The sequence below is a fragment of the Pinus tabuliformis genome, chromosome J, assembly GCF_031772625.1.
Source record: "Pinus tabuliformis cultivar Carrire ecotype Pingquan chromosome J, CPIR1, whole genome shotgun sequence".
Classification (NCBI taxonomy): domain Eukaryota; kingdom Viridiplantae; phylum Streptophyta; class Pinopsida; order Pinales; family Pinaceae; genus Pinus; species Pinus tabuliformis.
Window position 1 is genome coordinate 676,246,960 of NC_142295.1, and position 18,116 is coordinate 676,265,075.

At 42.7% G+C, this 18,116-nt stretch overlaps 1 protein-coding gene across 1 annotated transcript in view; it reads right to left on the reverse strand.

The window, feature by feature from the left end:
- Positions 1 to 18,116, reverse strand: part of LOC149228665 (HEAT repeat-containing protein) — a 253,780-nt gene that overhangs the window by 160,436 nt on the left and 75,228 nt on the right. The window contains exon 4 of the mRNA XM_089378318.1: positions 308 to 486. Coding sequence (XP_089234444.1) covers positions 308 to 486 — 179 coding nt within the window. The remainder of the gene's footprint in view (positions 1 to 307; positions 487 to 18,116) is intronic.

The following is an 18,116-nucleotide window of genomic DNA, read 5'->3' on the forward strand; positions in this document are numbered from 1 at the left end:
GGCAGCTGGAAAAGGGAAAAAGGAGGGGAGGAATGCCCCCACTGATATGCACAACTTTTGACTTTCAAAGGTTTTCATATCTTACAATGGTTGAAATATTCTTGGTCAAAAGATTATGCAGAGATTATTCTAGCATGTCACACCACAAGCAGAAAACAATATTTTTGTATGATTCTGCATTGCAATATTCTCAATGGATCCTGATTAGCAGCGTATTTGTTTCATTAATATCTAGCAACCATGAAAACTACGATAACCTCAACTTAATATCTTGTATACACAAGTGTCTACTTTGTCAAGCATTTACCTCTTCATAGAAAGTCATTGCAGTAAGTTTGTAGCCTGCAGAAAGCAAGAATTCCTTAACAGCACAATTTAGATCTCTTCTTTCATTGTCCTTTAGAGGACCCAAATTTGAAAAATGAATCTTTCCTCCACTTTGTTGCCAAGCTAAATTTTCTGTTCTGGGGGATGCACTGAGTTGACCTGAAAAAGAATTTTAAAGGAAACACTTACAAAAAAATTATTTGGAATAAGCACCCAAGCACAATGAACAAAAACTAAATAATTTAAAGCAAACCCAAAAAGAGGTCTGTCATATTTGCACAATGCCCAAATTCACGCTTGTCAATGATTCATAGTTCACTTTTCATTTGAATGCAATCAAGAAAAGAAATTGGTGACATCTGTGCAGGTAACAGTCTAAGACTCTAAAAATAAGTTATAATGTGACATGATTCAAACATCTGCCATTTAGTAATCCCCAACATGAAATTGCTCTCTCCATCATACAATATCCGAAAAGAAATCTTCATGCAGTACTGCGTTTTAGAGTTATTGAACATAGTTGTTAATATTTGTTCACATGATCTTCCAGATAATATAAACTGTTATGAAGCATTGATTGCTCTTATCACCACATCTATTGCCTTTGAGCACAAATAACTACCAACAGTTTTGCAATTTCCTATAGGTCTTAAAATTTCCTCTGAACCTCATTGTCAATCTTCTACCAAAGTTGGTTAACTTTGAACAAGCATTGGTACCAAAACACAAGAAATCCATTGCACACAATCCAACAAAAGATAAGAATTCTACCACTATCAAAGGTCAGTCTTGCATGACCTTGATACACAAGACCTCAACCATATATCCTCCCTGAAAGAGGCCAAAGAAGGTGAAGAAATCAAGCTCTACGTACAAAGTTGATTGTGCATGAGGAAATGGTGGACACTGAAAACCTGAGGATGAGAAAAATGACTTTTCTTCGGCAAGAGATAGAAAAGATAAAACAAGCAAATTTCTAGCAGGAGCCAACATAATATCTGAAACACGCACATGGCTAATCATGAATCTCTCCAGTATGGATGAGCAACCAATTTAGAGTTTACACTGGACTCAACAAGAAATTTAAATAAAGCGCTGGGAAAGCTGGCAATCCAAAAGCCTATTAGAGAAAGGAAAAGCACCACGACAACTTGGCAGAATGAGGACAAACAAAGGATTTCAACAGGCTTGTCCATTTTATCATACATTCATGATAACCTGGATTCTAATGACATATTCTTTATGGTGTTCTCTAGTGTCTAGCATAGCCAGCTTAGACAACTTAATCATTTTGATCTGATGTATACATGCCTATATTGACATATTTGGTGAGGATAACTAAGAGGTTTGTCTAGAGGTTTTGTTTGTAGATATGGGTTGAAGATAATAAGGAATGGCGTCATTTTGTTTAACAATAAGACAATGAAGAGTTCAATGCCCTATAACAAGATGTTTTGTATTACAATTCTATTTTAATATTAGATAAATTAATTTCGTAAAAAAAATGTAAATATATTCTCCCTTGAATGTAGGACTGATCCCTGTAAATTTTAGAGCCACTTATTTAAGAGACAAGTTCGAAAGTACTGTCATGAAATTTACAGTGTTCCAGAAATACCTTCGCAATAAAACAAAACAATTTAAGCTACAACTGAGATACTAGGTAGAGATGAAATTTTGCTTGATATGATAAATGATAACAATAATAACAATGAGAAAGAACAAGAGAGACGGTGCACTATAACAAATGATTCATTATGAAGGTAAGAAATACACCATTTCGACATAACAGGCCTAACTCTCTAAACATATCAGGGTGTATCTAAATCCCCAACTACGTAATTAACTGCTCACGTGACATAAGCCTAAGCAACCTTTTTACTTTTACTTTACTTAGACATACTTTATTTCATAAAATTGACATTAGTCATTATATCTCTAACACCCTCCACTAATAACTAACTTGTTAGCTTTGACATCTATCTTGTTTCTAAAATTTACAATCTTCTCCTTGAATAATGGGTTAATGAGGATAATAAAGTTGATTTGGGGTAGCATCGGATGTGCTCTAGGCCTCAAAATTTGCATGAAGGCTAGAGACATGAATTCTCCAATACCCAGAAATCGTTTTTGGAAATTCCACCCGAAAACAGTTTTATTAAAACAATTAATTATTTTTAATCGGACCCTAAGTCTAAAATTATGAAATTAAAATAATTAATGGGTATTAATCTAAATTGTGGATGGAATTTCTAGAAGAAGGCAAAGATCACGTCAAATGATCCTAACCATTGATTAGAATCTAATCTGGCTGCAGTTGAATGATCAACGAGAGGATTATAAGAAGAGACTTGACGAACACTTGGAGAACACACCAGAGGCAGATACTCAATTACCCGAGTAAGATCGATTTTCTCACTGGTCGAAGTTCAGCAAGAGAAAATTGAATCAAAGGGAGAGTTGCAGGTGAGAAAGAGAGTGGGGGCATCAGCACATTCAGACAGTGCAAGGCAGCAAAACGCAGAGCAAGAACAAGGTGACACAGAAAGAGGCAGGGCAAAGGCAGTTTGACGCAAACCCTGCGCGGGCAGCCTAACGCTGAGCTTGGGAGAGCAGTTTGACGCAGAGAGGACTAGAAGGATTTCGGGGAAGAAGAAGTGCTTCACCTGGGGTAGAACTTGGTCAAGAAGTGTCTATAAAATTTCTCATTCCTATTTCGCTGGTTGTAATTTGTACAAGAGAATTTGCTGAAGAATAATAAAAACCCTCATCTGCTGCACCGGTTTTCCCACATTGGGTTTTTCTGGAGACTATTGTCCAAAAATAACTGTCATTGTGGTTGTATTTGTGCTAGTATATTTCCTTACATTTATTTTCTGCAATGTTTTAAATGTGAAGGCAGAATATATTTCGATATTTGTCGTAATAATATTGTGGATAACTTATTTCTGAGGTAATAAGTAGAAGAAATAATATTAATCATTTCAGTAGGATTTCTGTTTAGAAATTTTCACATGGTACCAGAGCTACAGGGAAGCAAAAGAAAGAAGCTGGAGGACCCAACGTTGAAAGGAAAAGTGAATTCGAAATTCTTGCAGGGGCAAAAATTCAAATCTCCCAGAGGATTACGCAGTTCAAGCCAAGGAAATTGGATTTTGTGGGAAAACTCTCTCTGAGTGAGTTGACAGAGAGGTAAGTCTTTCCAATCGAAATTTGTTAGTGATAGAAGGAACAACGTAGTAGAAGATTCAGCAAGGAGGGTTGTCTCAAGTGGGACACAGTTCTTCCTGCAGCAGTTGTTGGGACAGGTTAGCATCAAAAATTGGCACAATATGGATACTCAAAGTGTCTCAGATTTATCTACCAAATTAGATAAAGAATTCGCATTCCTAGCAAATTCAGTGTCAGCGGATGTTTGGTACATTGATAGCGAGGCTTCAACTCATATGACTGGAGTACGAGAACATTTCTCGAACTATCAAGAAGAACAAATAGACTTCCAAATAACTATGGGAAACAGAACGTAACGTACTCCAGTAGGGAGAGGCACCAATGGAAGCAGGGACCAATGTTTTGCATGTGCTAGAGTTAGGAATGAACTTGATTTCAGTGTCCCAGTTACAGGAAAAGGGATATGATGTATACTTCATGGGAAAAAAGGTATGCATCAAACATCCAAGTTGGAAGAAGAAAAAGCAAATTGGGGTTTGAAGCAACAAGTTGTATATGTTGCATCTCGGATCACCAAAGGCACTGATAGGCAGCAACTGTAATGGTGAGAAGGAGCGAAATAAATTATGGCACAAGCGAATGGGGCACTTACACCATGGAGCACTGAGGATGCTCAGAGAGACTATTACAGGGGTACCAATCCTTAGTAGTGAACATGATGACTTATGCAAAGGATGTGTGCTAGGAAAGTACGCTAAAGCAGCTTTTTCCAAAAGTAACAATAGAGAAGAATGTGTATTAGGATTAATACACTCAGATATCTACAATCCTATGTCCACAAGGAATCTTAGTGGTGGCGAATACTTCATCACCTTTATCGATGATCACTCCAGAGAAACCTGGATCTATTTCTTAAAGACCAAGGATGAGGTCTTTAATCATTTACGAGAGTTGAAAGCTCTCGTTGAAAATATGACAAGGAAAAAGATAAAGGTATTGCGTTTAGATAATGGTGGAGAGTATACAGACAAACACTTCACATATTTCTAAGCAAAGGAGGGCATCAAAAGAGAGTGGATAGCTCCATATAATCTGGAGCAGAATGGAGTAGCAGAACAGAAAAACAGAACTATTGTTGGGGCAGCCAAAGCTATGTTGTATGATCAAGTTCCACCTATGTATCTATGGGCAGAAGCTTGCAACACAACAGTATATATCCAAAATAGAACTCATAGAGCATTGGGGAAGAGAACGCCTAAAGGAGTTTTCATAGAGAAGAAGTCGGAAGTCAGCCATCTCGGGATATTAGGAAGCATGGCTTATTGTCACATTCCAGGCAAGAAGCACAGTAAATTGGATCAAACTACAGAAAAGGGGTATCTCGTAGGATACAGTGAAACCTCAAAGGCATATAGAATCTACATTCCTGGCAACAGGAAGTTTGTAGTAAGATGGGATGCAAAGTTCATGGAAGAGAGAGCTTTCAGGAAATCTCGTGAGATGCCTGCAAAAGACCAATCAACATATGTTCTGTTAGTCCAAGAGCAGTAGGGGCAGCAAGAAGGACAGGCAGGAGGACATACACCTAGATCAAGTACAGTGACCAGCACTAATATCTCCTCAGAAGGAGGAAATGCAGATGATTCTCAACAGTCAGAACGACAAGATCAAGAGGAAGATTCGGTTGAGCCTCCTACCACTAGTGGTAGAACTAGCAGAGAAGTATGACAGACACTGAGGGACGCAAAGGAGTTTGTTGGAGCTCCTAGAGCCAAGAAGAGGCAACGTAGACAGCCAGATAGATACCAGGCATTGGTAGCTCAGGTTGAAGAACCCTCTAGCTTTCAAGAAGCTATTCAACACCAAGTATGGGTGGACAGATGCCATGGTGGAAGAATACAACTCCATCATGACGAATGATGTCTAGGAAGTAGTACCTAGACCAGAAGATAGATCACTTGTAAGATCACGATGGATCTACAAGATCAAGTATGCCGCAAACGGCAATATATAGAAGTACAAGGCAATGTTCGTGGCAAAGGGGTATGCTCAAAAAGAACAAACATACTATGAAGAGACCTTTGCCCCAGTTGCTCGATACACCTCTATCAAATCTGTTATATCCCTAGCAGCTCAAATGGGATGGGAGATTCACCAGATGGATGTCAAGACAGCATTCTTGAATGGAGTGATAAAAGAGGTGTATATATAACAGCTCAAAGGCTTTGAAACTCATGAGAAGAAAACCCATGTTTGCAGGTTGAAGAAAGCCTTGTACGGGCTCAAACAGGCACCCAAAGCATGGTATGGTCGAATTGATAGTTACTTGCAGCAGTTGGGATTTGTCAAGAGTGATGATAATCCCAATCTCTACTATTTGTTGGTAGAGAATGAGCCACTTATTCTGGTATTGTATGTAGATGACCTGTTCCTAACTGGGTAATCCAGGCTCATCCAGGATTGGAAGAAGAATCTTGAAGCCGAATTCAACATGAAGGACTTGGGATTGGTGCATTATTTTCTGGGGTTGGAAGTTTGGCAGAGGAATGGGGAGATCTTCCACGGACAAGGAAGGTACGCTACAGAAATTCTGAATAGATTCAGAATGCAGGATTGCCAACCCAGGGATACTCCCATGATCACCAACAGGAAGAAAATAGATGCATCAGAACACAAGGAAGTAGATCCCACCTTGTACAGGGAACTCATTGGGTCGCTTATGTATCTGGTCAACACTAGGCCAAACATTTGTTTTGTTGTCAACACTCTTAGTCAGTTCATGGTGGAACCAAAAAGGGTGCATTGGGCAGCAGCAAGACACATTCTTAGGTATGTACGCGGAACAATCGGATATGGGTTGAAGTACTCCCAAGGGGAGGATGTCAGTTTGAATGGGTTCACTGATGCAGATTGGGCAGGTAATTTAGTAGACCGAAAAAGTACCTCAGGGTACTGCTTCAGTGTTGGATCAGGGATGATATCTTGGTGCAGCAGGAAGCAAAAATCGGTAGCACTGAGCTCAACAGAAGTAGAATATATGGCAGCCAACACAGCTACGTATGAAGCCATATGTCTCGGAAAATTGCTTGTGAGCTTATTCAGAAAAAGGATGGAAGCAACCAAGGTTTACTGCGATAATCAAAGTTGCATCAAACTCTCTGAGAATCCAGTATTTCATGATCAGTCGAAACATATAGATATCCGTTGTCACTTTATCAGAGACTGTGTTCAGCATGGGACAGTACAGCTACAGTATGTCCCCACAGGAGAGCAGGTGGCCGATATACTCACAAAGGCTCTCGGAAGAGCTGAGTTCATTCAATTCAGAGAGCAGATGGGTATGGTTGAAAATTCATTTCAGTAAGAGCAGCAGTTTGCAATGCAGGGACAGTTGACAGTGACAATGCCAACAGTAGCACAGATGCATACATTCAAAGGGAGTTGTAGTACAGATATAGCAGTAACAGTGGTAGTGTCAAAGGCAGCAGTAGAGTTGCAGCAGCAGCGCAGTAGTTGGTGGACAGCATGTCAGGCATCAACAACGCAAAGAACGATGCTTCAGAGTCAGAGCAGTATGCAGTAGCAGTATATTGGTAGAGCACATTCCTCACTAAGAGGGAGTGTTGATTTGGGGCAGCATCGGATGTGCTCTAGGCCTCAAAATTTGCAAGAAGGCTTAGACACATGCAATCTCCAATACCCGGAAATCGTTTTGGGAAATTCCACCCGGAAACAGTTTTATTAAAATAATTAATTATTTTTAATGGGACCCTAAGTCTAAACTTAGGAAATTAAAATAATTAATAGGTATTAATCTAAACTGTGGATGGAACATCTAGAAGAAGGCAAAGATCAAGTCAAATGATCCTAACCATTGATTAGAATCTAATATGGGTCGTTGAATGATCAACGAGAGGATTATAAGAAGAGACTTGATGGGCATTTGGAGAACACACCAGATGTAGATACTCAGTTACCCGAGTAAGATCGATTTTCTCATTGGTTGAAGTTCGGCAAGAGAAAATTGAATCAGAAGGAGAGTTGCAGATGAGAAAGAGAGTGAGGGCATCAGCACATTTAGAGAGTGCAAGGCAGCAAGACACACAGGAGGAACATGGTTGTTGAAGAATCTAGGGCATTCAGAAATTAAGTTGATTCTTCATTACATGATAACAATTTGTGAAGTATTTATACAATTTATCTTAGCTTAATGTTTCCTTCATTATTAGTGTGTATATGTTAGCTTCATCAAACTGCTATCAAAAACCAAAAGAGACAAGAACACAAATATTTGGCTTTCTGCCAGGGCCAAAACCTCTACCTCTTGGAGAGGAAAACCCACGCAAAATTCTTCCTATGGAGATTCACTTGACAAATACCAAGACCATGACCCTAGATAAAATCTGCCTCTCCAAGACCAAGACATCAATCCTCTTCCTTGAACACTGTTGAGATCATCATGATTGTTGCACTACTGAAGCCATTATTGTTGCATCACTGAGATCTTCATTATAGCCTCTTTATCATCTCTACTTACCATCACACTCCTGCTACATCTTCACTTCTTGTTCTTTTCGTGTAGGATGTATACTCACATTAGTATCATTAACACAATGAAGCCACTGAGATATCAGGCTCATGATCCATATTCTATCCATACTAGAAATGCAAAGATCCTTCTTCATCATTAATCTATTAGGATTGTGATATATCTACTACAGAGATATTATCATGTGCTGCGTTTCATGAATATCATTACTAAGGGTATGCCGAGAATGCAAGTCATTGTGATCTTCTATTTTAAAACTGAGACAGTTATGGTTATGCCGAGAACGAAGACTTACTTCTTGAAACCCTCATTACTGCTGTACATTGAGATTGCAACAGAGATCTTACTTGGATCATCCGAGGTGCTAGATCCGAGTCACAATCATGCCAAGATTATCATACTCTTTCTCTGTCCTGAATCCGAGACTTGATTATCCTTATTGACATTGCGACTCATCAAGACTGTGGTACTATCCAAGATAATGAGACTATCCATCCATTCAAAGTCCTCTCATTCATCCAAGATCTGGTCTTGACTGTACCTTTCAATCATAGATATGTCGAAGTCCTGTTTGCACCTCTATTCATAGTTTGCCTGCACCTTAAACCCATCCGAGGTGCAGTCAAGCCCTTCTTTGTATCATAGTTTTCAAAACCGACCTTGCTAACCGGTTACCAGTCTAACCGGCCGGTTAGCAGGCCCACCAGTCGAAACCGGCCAAAAAACCCGGTCAGAGGGGGCACTTCTCCATTTTTAGCCGAAAATCGGTCCTATCCGGCTGGTTTAGGACGGAACCGGCCGGTTTGATACAAAAGCGAGAGTTTAAGCTAAGTAGTAGTCATCATGCCTCCAAAAGCGAGAGATACTGCATGGGCTCATTGTGATATGATTGATGACAAAATGATCTGCAAATATTGCCAAAAAGCCATTCAAGGAGGGGGTATTAATAGGTTCAAGCAACACTTGGCTGGGATAGGAGGCCATGTAAAGCCACGTGGAGCACCAAATGAAATAATAGGGCATACTAGGGCAGAATACCTTCAGAAGTTTGAGACTCAAGTCACTGAACCAATACAGAAGTTTGTGACTACAAAGTTTGGGAGTCGAGACTCAACCAACTGAGTTTGATCATGATGATTCACGAGAAGTTTCAAGTGATAATGTTGATCACTATTATAGTATTATCATATATGTAGACTTGAGTCTTGTAGTAGGCCACTAGCCCCATAGTTTGTAGCCTTTGTTTTTGCACTCTAGAGGCCATTTAAAGCCTCATTACTTATGTATTTTATCGATGACATGTATTGCATTTGGTGCCATTTTGATATATTCACCTTTACATGGTATATAAATGAGCAATCTTTGCATATTTTGTCTCTATTGGCTTGGAATCATGATTTTAAATCTTAAAGATAGTTTTTTCATTAAAAATTAATTATTTAATGTATTTTTCTAAAACCGGTTCGTTTAGACCAAACCAGTCGCAGTTAGACCGGTTCCGGTCGGTAAACCGGTTCATTAGGTGGACCGGTCCGGTCACCGGTTCCGGATTTAAAAACACTGCTCCGTATGCCTGCTTGTAGTGCGTATTTATTCCTCTATTCAAATGTGAAATTTCAAAGAGAAGAACCTGAGATTTGTCCCTTGCATTTGCAGATACCCTAGATGGGTATTTATAGTAGTGAGTGCTCCTATTTTGAGCCGACGTGAGCATATGGACAGTTGTGACTATTACCCAAGATGACATGACTTCCATTTATTCAATAATTTCCTTTTAATTCATTTTTGGAGCCGACATTAAGATCTCTTCATTGTTTTGCTTGCAGATTTCCGTGTGCTTGCTCTTGGAGGATTTTTCTTGGTCATGGAGGGTTGATACACAACTTTGAGGACTTGTCTACATTTACATAAGCTCAAGAAGAGCTTTCATTACATAGGCTCAAGAGAGTTCAAATTAGCGATTCGATATGCTTGGAGGGAAAATCGAATGGATGGAAGGAGGGGCCCACATGAGGCTAAGGAGGCCCAAGGAGTTATAAGGAAAGATCTGCCCTCATTTTGTTTCATCTTTGACATTTACAAACAACTACTCATCTATTCACTCTGTTGTTTAGCGAGTCTACCGGCTATTTAGACACGAGTCTGTCAAGCGGGAGATTCAACCTTTACTTCGGGCGACCATCCGTGCCCGCCCTAGGGAGGTTGTTCCACAAGAGTTTTCAAGAGTTTCAGGGCAGTGACATAAACAAGCAGCCAACGCAGAGCAAGGAGTGCGTATTTCTGGGAAGCCAGGAAACAAGTAGAGGGAGATTGAGGCCAGCAGAGATCATATTTCTTGTCGGGGAGTCTGGGCGCTAAGGTAGCAGCACTAGACCAGCATCTTTATTAGGTTTTACAGCCAGCTGAGCCAACATTCCAGCAATTCGAACTGTTGGGCTGAGGGACAATGCAGAGGCCACTCAACAGATTTTCGTGGTGCTTGGGAGCAACTAATTTGGGCCAAGAGCTTATTCGAGAAGTCAGAGGTTGGATAGTAGGGGTGAACTGAACATTTTGGAGGTGTTTTCAAGTGGATTTACAGGTAGTTTCCAACAGACTGAGTTTTGCAGCTACAGTTGAGGTGAGGCTCCAAGGGGTCGAAAATCAGAAGTCCAAACCAGCGAAAATCCCTTCTAGGTTTTTCTGGGTTTTGGCCAAGGAGTCCGGGGTTAAAAGCATATAAATTTTTGGGCAATTTTAGTACACTTTCCAACCATTCGAACTTTAGCAAAGCAACAATTTTATGGGCAGCGCAGTGCAGATTAGTGCAGCGGCTGGGCAGCCATCAGCTTAGCCATTTTCCTACATGGGTTTGGTCCTGCTTGTTCATTGAGACAAGCCCAGGTGCACCATTTCATCATCTATTGTATTTGGCTTTTAGAATTTAAATAAAATGGCTCAGAAGTTCTCCATTTGCAGTTTTTCTATGGGTGCTTGATGAATATTCGTTTTTGTAATTTGCTACATAGAATATTTGTTGTTATCACTTGCATTCCTGTTTAAGATCATTATAGTGGTATCAGAGCCTAGTTCTTGGCTCAGTTGTGGGGATTGTCTCCTTTTTTAGAAGGAGACCAGCAAAACATCACCTACCTGAGACAAAAGTACAGGAGCAGAGAAAGGGAGTTAGAGATTACTCCAGATACGGAGGACAGGGGGAAAGCGATAACAGAAGGGGAGGAAAAGGCAGAACCCAAGAGCAGGGAAGAGATGGCTTTCGACAGCCTTTCGAGGGCCCTGAGTGACTTGGCCAAGGGACAGAAAGGCATGCTATAAGAAATCAAGTCGCAAAACAAAGAGAGGACCACCCCTAGAGGTTTTCTGTGGGGAAACTTCTTGGGCCTCTCAGCCATTTAATCACCCCTCACCAGCAGCGCATAGCCCTTCAGTCAATGTGCCAGCTCATGCTACATTACCTTCCTTCGTGCCAGTGGCACAAATCAAGCTTGCAAGGGAGGAAGACACCCCTCAGATGAGAGATTACTTCGGAGAGTGGCAGTCTATGGGCAGAAGCCCTGTCCTTCAGAGATTACTGCAAGCTCAAGCAGAGTGAGAAGAACAAGGGGTATGGAGGACAAGGGACACAAAACTACGAGTTGTAGAGAACCATAGGGAGGATGTATTTCCCTACTTTCGATGGCATTTCCAAGTGCACAGCCAGGGCTTGGGTTGAGAAGATGGACACCTACTTTCGACTCAACCGGATGACAGAGCAGGAAGACATTAAGAGGGCCACGCTGCAGATCGAGGGGAAAGCCCATGATTGGTGGTTTCATGGCTTCACCACCCTAGGGCATGCCCACATAGTTTCTTATGAGGACTTCACCAAGAGGGTGGTGGAGTGATTTGATCAGAGGGACCCAAAGGGTCATTTCAGAGAGCTGACCCAATTGTGCCAAACAGGCAACTCGAAGCAGTACTTCTCTGGTTTTCTACAGGTGCCAGTGATGGTTTCGGATCTATCTGAGGCAAGGAGGGTGTATACCTTCATTGAGAGCTTGCTTGAGCCCCTGCGTGGACTAGTGAAGTCACACAGACCCTCCATGCTGCAGGAAGCAGTCTTGTGTGCCAAAGATCTGCAAGGGGCCATCCCCAAGACTAGATCACAATTTCCTGCATGAACCCCTTTCCCACAAAAGGGGCATGAGACTAGACCTCCACCTCAGAGGACCATATAGGGGAGGGGGCAGTTAGATGAGGAGACACGGAAGGACCTCTGGAGGAGGAAGTTGTGCTTCACATGCAGAGAGCCCTAGGCACCAGCGCATCGGTGCACTACTGGGAGAGCACACTACATTGAGGTTATTTCTGATAGTGACCAGGAGGACGAGGTGCGGCAGGATTGCAGTGAGGTAGATGGCGAGAGTCAGACAGACAGAGGACCACCACAACCACCTCCACAGGACGAAGCATCCCTTGCCCCAACAGGGGGAGTTCTCGCTTCCTTATACGGGATTCCCATATTTTTTACACTGAGGATCAAAGGCACTGTACAGGGACAGAGTGTGTCAGTGTTAGTGGACAGTGGGGCTACCCACAATTTCATAAATGCCCAGTTGGTCCAAAGGAGGGGCCTCACCACAGCAGAGTTCGAGGGCTTCTCATTCCTAGTTCCAGGTGACCATACCTGACAGTAGTTATGGGGAACTACTTGATGACGAACCATTTCTTTTTGGTCGATGTGCCAGACACCAACATGGTGATGAGCGTCCAGTGGTTGTATTCCCTTGGACGAGTCAAGACAAATTGTAGGAAGTCAGAAATGGAGCTCATTGGGCCGGATGGAAAACTGGTAGCCTTGAGGGTCATGTAGACTTATCCACCTCAAACAGTTTCGGCCCACAGGATGGAGGCAGATTTACGACATGGGGACATTGCATGGGCAGTTGAGCTGAGGATCTCAGAGGTTGGAGGACAAGCTCAACCACCACTGGCAGACATACAGGCCTTGCTGGATAGATATGCAGTAGTGTTTGGGGACATTCCACCAGACAAAGGATTTGAGCACGCTATTGAGTTGGAGCCGGGTGTGCAGGCAGCGATCACCACTCACGGGCATCACAAAGCCTATAAGGATGAGAGAGAGAAGGCCATCTAGGAGTTGCTAGCATTGGGCCATATCAAGCCAAGTTCTAGTCCTTTTGCTTCTTCAGTGGTGTTGGTGAAGAAGAAGAACGGAACCCTTCAAATGTGCATTGACTACCGGGCCTTCAACCGGAAGACACTGAAGAACTGGTACTCGATTCCCCGCACGGATGAGCTGATGGATGAGCTTAGAGGATCCAAGTACTTCTCTAAGATTGATCTGCGTTCAGGGTACCACTAAATCAGGGTGAGGGATCAGGATATCCCTAAGACAGCTTTTTAGTGCCACTATGGGCACTTCGAGTTTCTGGTCATGCCATTTGGGCTGACCAACGCTCCGGCCACATTCCAATCATGCATGAACCATGTCTTCCCTGGATAATTGAGGAGGTTCGTGCTAGTTTTCTTCGATGATATTTTGGTTTACAGTCAGACATGGGAGGATCACCTCCAACACCTAGAGGAGGTATTGCACATTCTGGAGAAGCAGTAGTTTTATGCTAAGCTCTCCAAGTGCGAGTTTGGGTTGACAGAGATGCTCTACCTAGGGCATATCATTGGCGCTCATGGGGTGAAGGTCCACGAGGAGAAGATTCAGGCCATTCGGGATTGGCCAATACCCCGAGATGCGACTACGTTGAGGGGTTTCTTCGCTATTTACACCTACTACAAAAAGTTTATAAAGGGTTCTCACGGCTGGCAGCACCCTTGACCGACTTGACCAAGAAGGGGGCCTTCGCATGGAGTGACGGAGCACAGGTTGCCTTCGATCGCCTCAAGGAGGTGATGAGTAGTTGCCTTGTTTTGGCATTTCCGAATTTTTCCCAACCATTCACAGTGGAGTGTGATGCATCTAGGGTAGGAGTTGGAGCAGTATTGTCACAGGAGGGGCATCCCATTGCTTTCAAGAGTCGAAAGCTCCTACAGCATGAGTTGTCATATTCCATATATGACAAGGAGATGCTGGCCATTATGCATGCATTGGCCAAGTTCTGCCAGTACTTGGTGGGCAATCGGTTCCGAGTGAAGATTGATCACAACAGTCTTCAACATTTCATGGGGCAACAGGGCCTCACTGACAAGCAATAGAGATGGGTCAACAAGGTGCAGGCTTGTGACTTTGATATAGAGTATGAGCGTGGAAAGAAAAATCTGGTGGCTGATGCTCTATCTCAAAGACCAGTTGGGTTATCTCTCATGAGCATCTGCCATGATTGGAAGGCTTAGTTGTTGGTGGAGTACTCCAAAGACAGGAGAGCATGCGAGGTATTGGAGGGTACCCATGCAAATGAGTGTTACTGTGTGATGGATGAGGTCATCTATTACAAGGGGCACATTTACTTAGTGCCCAACTTGTAGTTGAGGGAGAGTGTACTCTAGACAACACATGATTCACCATTGTCCGTGCACCAAAGGTTCCAGAAGACTTATATGGTTTTCCGAGAGAGATTCACGTGGAAGGGCCTCAAGGAGGACGTGTTGCAGCACGTGCAGGTGTGTGAGGCTTGTCAGAGGAACAAGGGGGAGCTAACCCACCTAACAGGATTGCTACAGCCACTTCCCATCCCGGAGGGGAAATGGGTAAGTATTTCGATGGATTTCATCACAAGGTTCCCCACAATGCATGGGAAGGATTGCATATACGTAGTAGTCGACAGGTTGACCAAATTTTCCCAACTCTTTGCCATCCCCACCAAGTACACGGTTGCACAGGTTCTCGAGTTGTTCTTCCAGGAGATTTTCAAATTGCATAGGCTCCTCAAGACCATAGTGAGCAACAGGGACAGCAGATGCATGGGAGGCTTTTGGCAGGAACTCTTCAGGTTGGTTAGGACATAGCTCACTCCTAGCACCAGCTATCACCCTCAGACAGATGGCCATACGAAGAGAGTTAATCAGTGGTTGGAGGGTTACCTAAGGAACTACATGACCGGTCAACAGAGGACTTGGATTCGGTGGTTGCATCTAGGCGAGTACTGCTACAACACCATGCACCACATGTCCATCGGTATGACTCCTTTCCGTGCCCTTTATGGATATGATGCATTGTCTTTTGTTGATATTGTTTTTGGAGACAGTCGGGCCCCAAAGGCCAAAGACAGGGTCCAAGAGAGCCAAGATATCCTCAAGGCTCTTAAGGATAATTTGGTGACAACCCAAAATCAGCAGAAACTTTACGCAAACCGACACGGGACAGAGAGACACTTTGAGGAGGGGGACTTGGTATACCTCCAATTGCAGCCTTACAAGTAGTCAACGCTAAAACAAAAAGGAGTTGAGAAGCTACAACCACGCTTCTATGGGTCCTACAGGGTGATTAGACGAGTTGGAGAGGTGGTTTATGAGCTAGAGCTGCCTCAGGGGAGTAGGATCCACAATGTTTTTCATGTCTCATGCCTTAAGAGGGTGTTGGGACAACAGGTGACAGCAGCAGCTGATCTACCCCCACTAGATGATGAGGGCCACTTGGTGTTGGAACCGGAGGCCATTTTGGAGAGCAGGGAGAGGAAACTGAGGAGCAGGACCATTAGGGAGTTCTTCATGCGCTAGAAGAACTTGCCAAATGAGGATGCCACCTAGGAAGGTGAGCACATATTGGAGCACCCAGCTTTGAGGTTGCTTGAGGTCAAGCAAAATTTGGGAGGGGAGGATTGTCATGTCCCTTCTCAAAGACATTAGTAACAGGGTGTTGCTACACAATTTTGCACATTTTGACTAAGGAAGAGGACCCCACACTTTCGACTTAGGGGCCAAATCGACCTTATTTAGCAGCTAGTGGAATGGGGGGGCCACTCACATGGGAGTTCGAATTAGCCATTCAATATGCTTGGATGGAAAATTGAATAGGTGGAAGGAGGGGCCCACGTGAGACTAAGGAGGCCCAAGGAGTTATAAGGAGAGATCTACCCTCATTTTGTTTCATCATTGACATTTGCAAACAACTACTCATATGTTCACTCTGTTGTTTAGTGAGTCTATCGGTTGTTTAGCCACAAGTCTCTCAAGCAAGAGATTCAACCTCTACTTCGGGGGACCATCTGTGCTTGCCCTAGGGAGGTTGTTCCACAAGCGTTTTCAGAAGTTTCAGGGCAATGACATACACCAATAGCCAGCGCAGAGCAAAGAGTGTGTATTTCTGGGCAGCTAGGAAACACACAGAGGGAGATTGAGGCCAGCAGAGATCATATTGCTTGTCGGGGAGCTGAGGTAGCAGCACTAGACCAGCGTTTTTGTTGGGTTTTACAGCCAGCATTCCAGCAGTTCGAACTGTTGGGTTGAGGGACAGCGCAGAGGCCACTCAATAGATTTTTGTGGTGCTTGGGAGCAGTTGATTTGGACCAAGAGCTCATCCGAGAAGTCAAGGGTTGGATAGCAGGGGTGAACTCAGCATTTTGGGGGAGTTTTCAGGTGGATTTACAGCCAGTTTCCAGCAGGCTAAGTTTTGCAGCTACAACTGAGGTGAGGCTCCAAGGGTGTCGAAAATCAGAAGTCCAAACCAGCTAAAATCTCTTTTGGGTTTTTTTGGGTTTTGGCCAAGGAGTCCGAGGTTAAAAGCGTATAAATATTTGGGCAGTTTTAGTGCACTTTCCAGCCATTCGAACTTCAGCAGAGCAGTCGTTTTCTAGGCAGCGCAGTGCAGATTGGTGCAGTAGTTGGGTAGCATTCATCTCAACCATTTTCCTACCTGGGTTTGGTCCTGCTTGTCCATTGAGACAAGCCCAAGTGCGCCATTTCATCATCTATTGTATTTGGCTTTAAGAAATTAAATAAAATGGCTCAGAAGTTCTCCATTTGCAGTTTTTCTATGGGTGCTTGATGAATATTTGGTATTTGTAATTTGTTGCATAGAATATTTCTTGCTATCACTTGTATTCCTATTTAGGATCATTACAATGTGCCATGCTTGGTCTTGTTGGTTCACTTCCTTCAGCTCTTCGTTCAACTACTAGATGTGCTTTGGGATCAACAACCCCAACTCCACTAGATAGCTCCAAAATAGTTCCAAGATGACAAAGAACCTCCAAACTTGTTGTTGTTCCTCTAAAACTCAATGTTGGTGCAGAATTTTCCAAGCTCTCATATGAACACAAACACTAGAAATCAAATGTGTGAGGCAAATATGAGCTTAGGAATTCTTTTATAAGCTTATGGGGCCATATTTAGAAGGGAACCTACCATGGTTTGCTTAAAACCACCTAGGAGTCACATCAACATGCCCAACCATGTGGCTTCCTAACCGACCTGTTTTTTTCAAAAATCAGCCAATCAGGTACCAAATCAGCCGAACCGGCTAGTTTGGTACCAAAACCGATTGATTTGGTATCCAATCGGCCTTGACTAGCCAACCAATCAGATTTCTTAGGCCAGTTTGATATTTCAATGAGCTAACCGGTCGATTTGACCAATTTTCGATTCTACCAGACCAGTTTTTAAAACTAGGGTTCACAAATCGACAATGATATTCAATGAATTTGCCCGAAATTGCTTAGAATGAACTAAGATTTTTAATGATTTGTGCCTTGTCCTTGATTATCAGAGTAAATATGTGAAAGGCAAACAAATATTATTTGTATTCGAAAGTTCATGTACTTTAGAAATAAAATGTACAACAAGAGCTATGCAATTATTTTTTTCTTGAACCTAGTACCAGGCAACATATTAACCTAACAGATTGCAGATCTACTAAATAAATGCACAGCTTGATGCTTGAGTTAATTAGTGGAAGCAAATTTACACATACCTAATCTCAATCACAATTATACAAACAGAGTCTGCCCAATCAACACTTCTTCATTAAAAATTCTGAACCTATTTGGGATCCCATCCTGGGATAATGGCCCAACTGAGAAAGATTACGTATACAATATGTCTTAGAACTGATCTAGCAGATCACGCCCTAGATTGGTTCTAGATATTCTTGGCTAATCTGGGTCTCCAAGCTGCC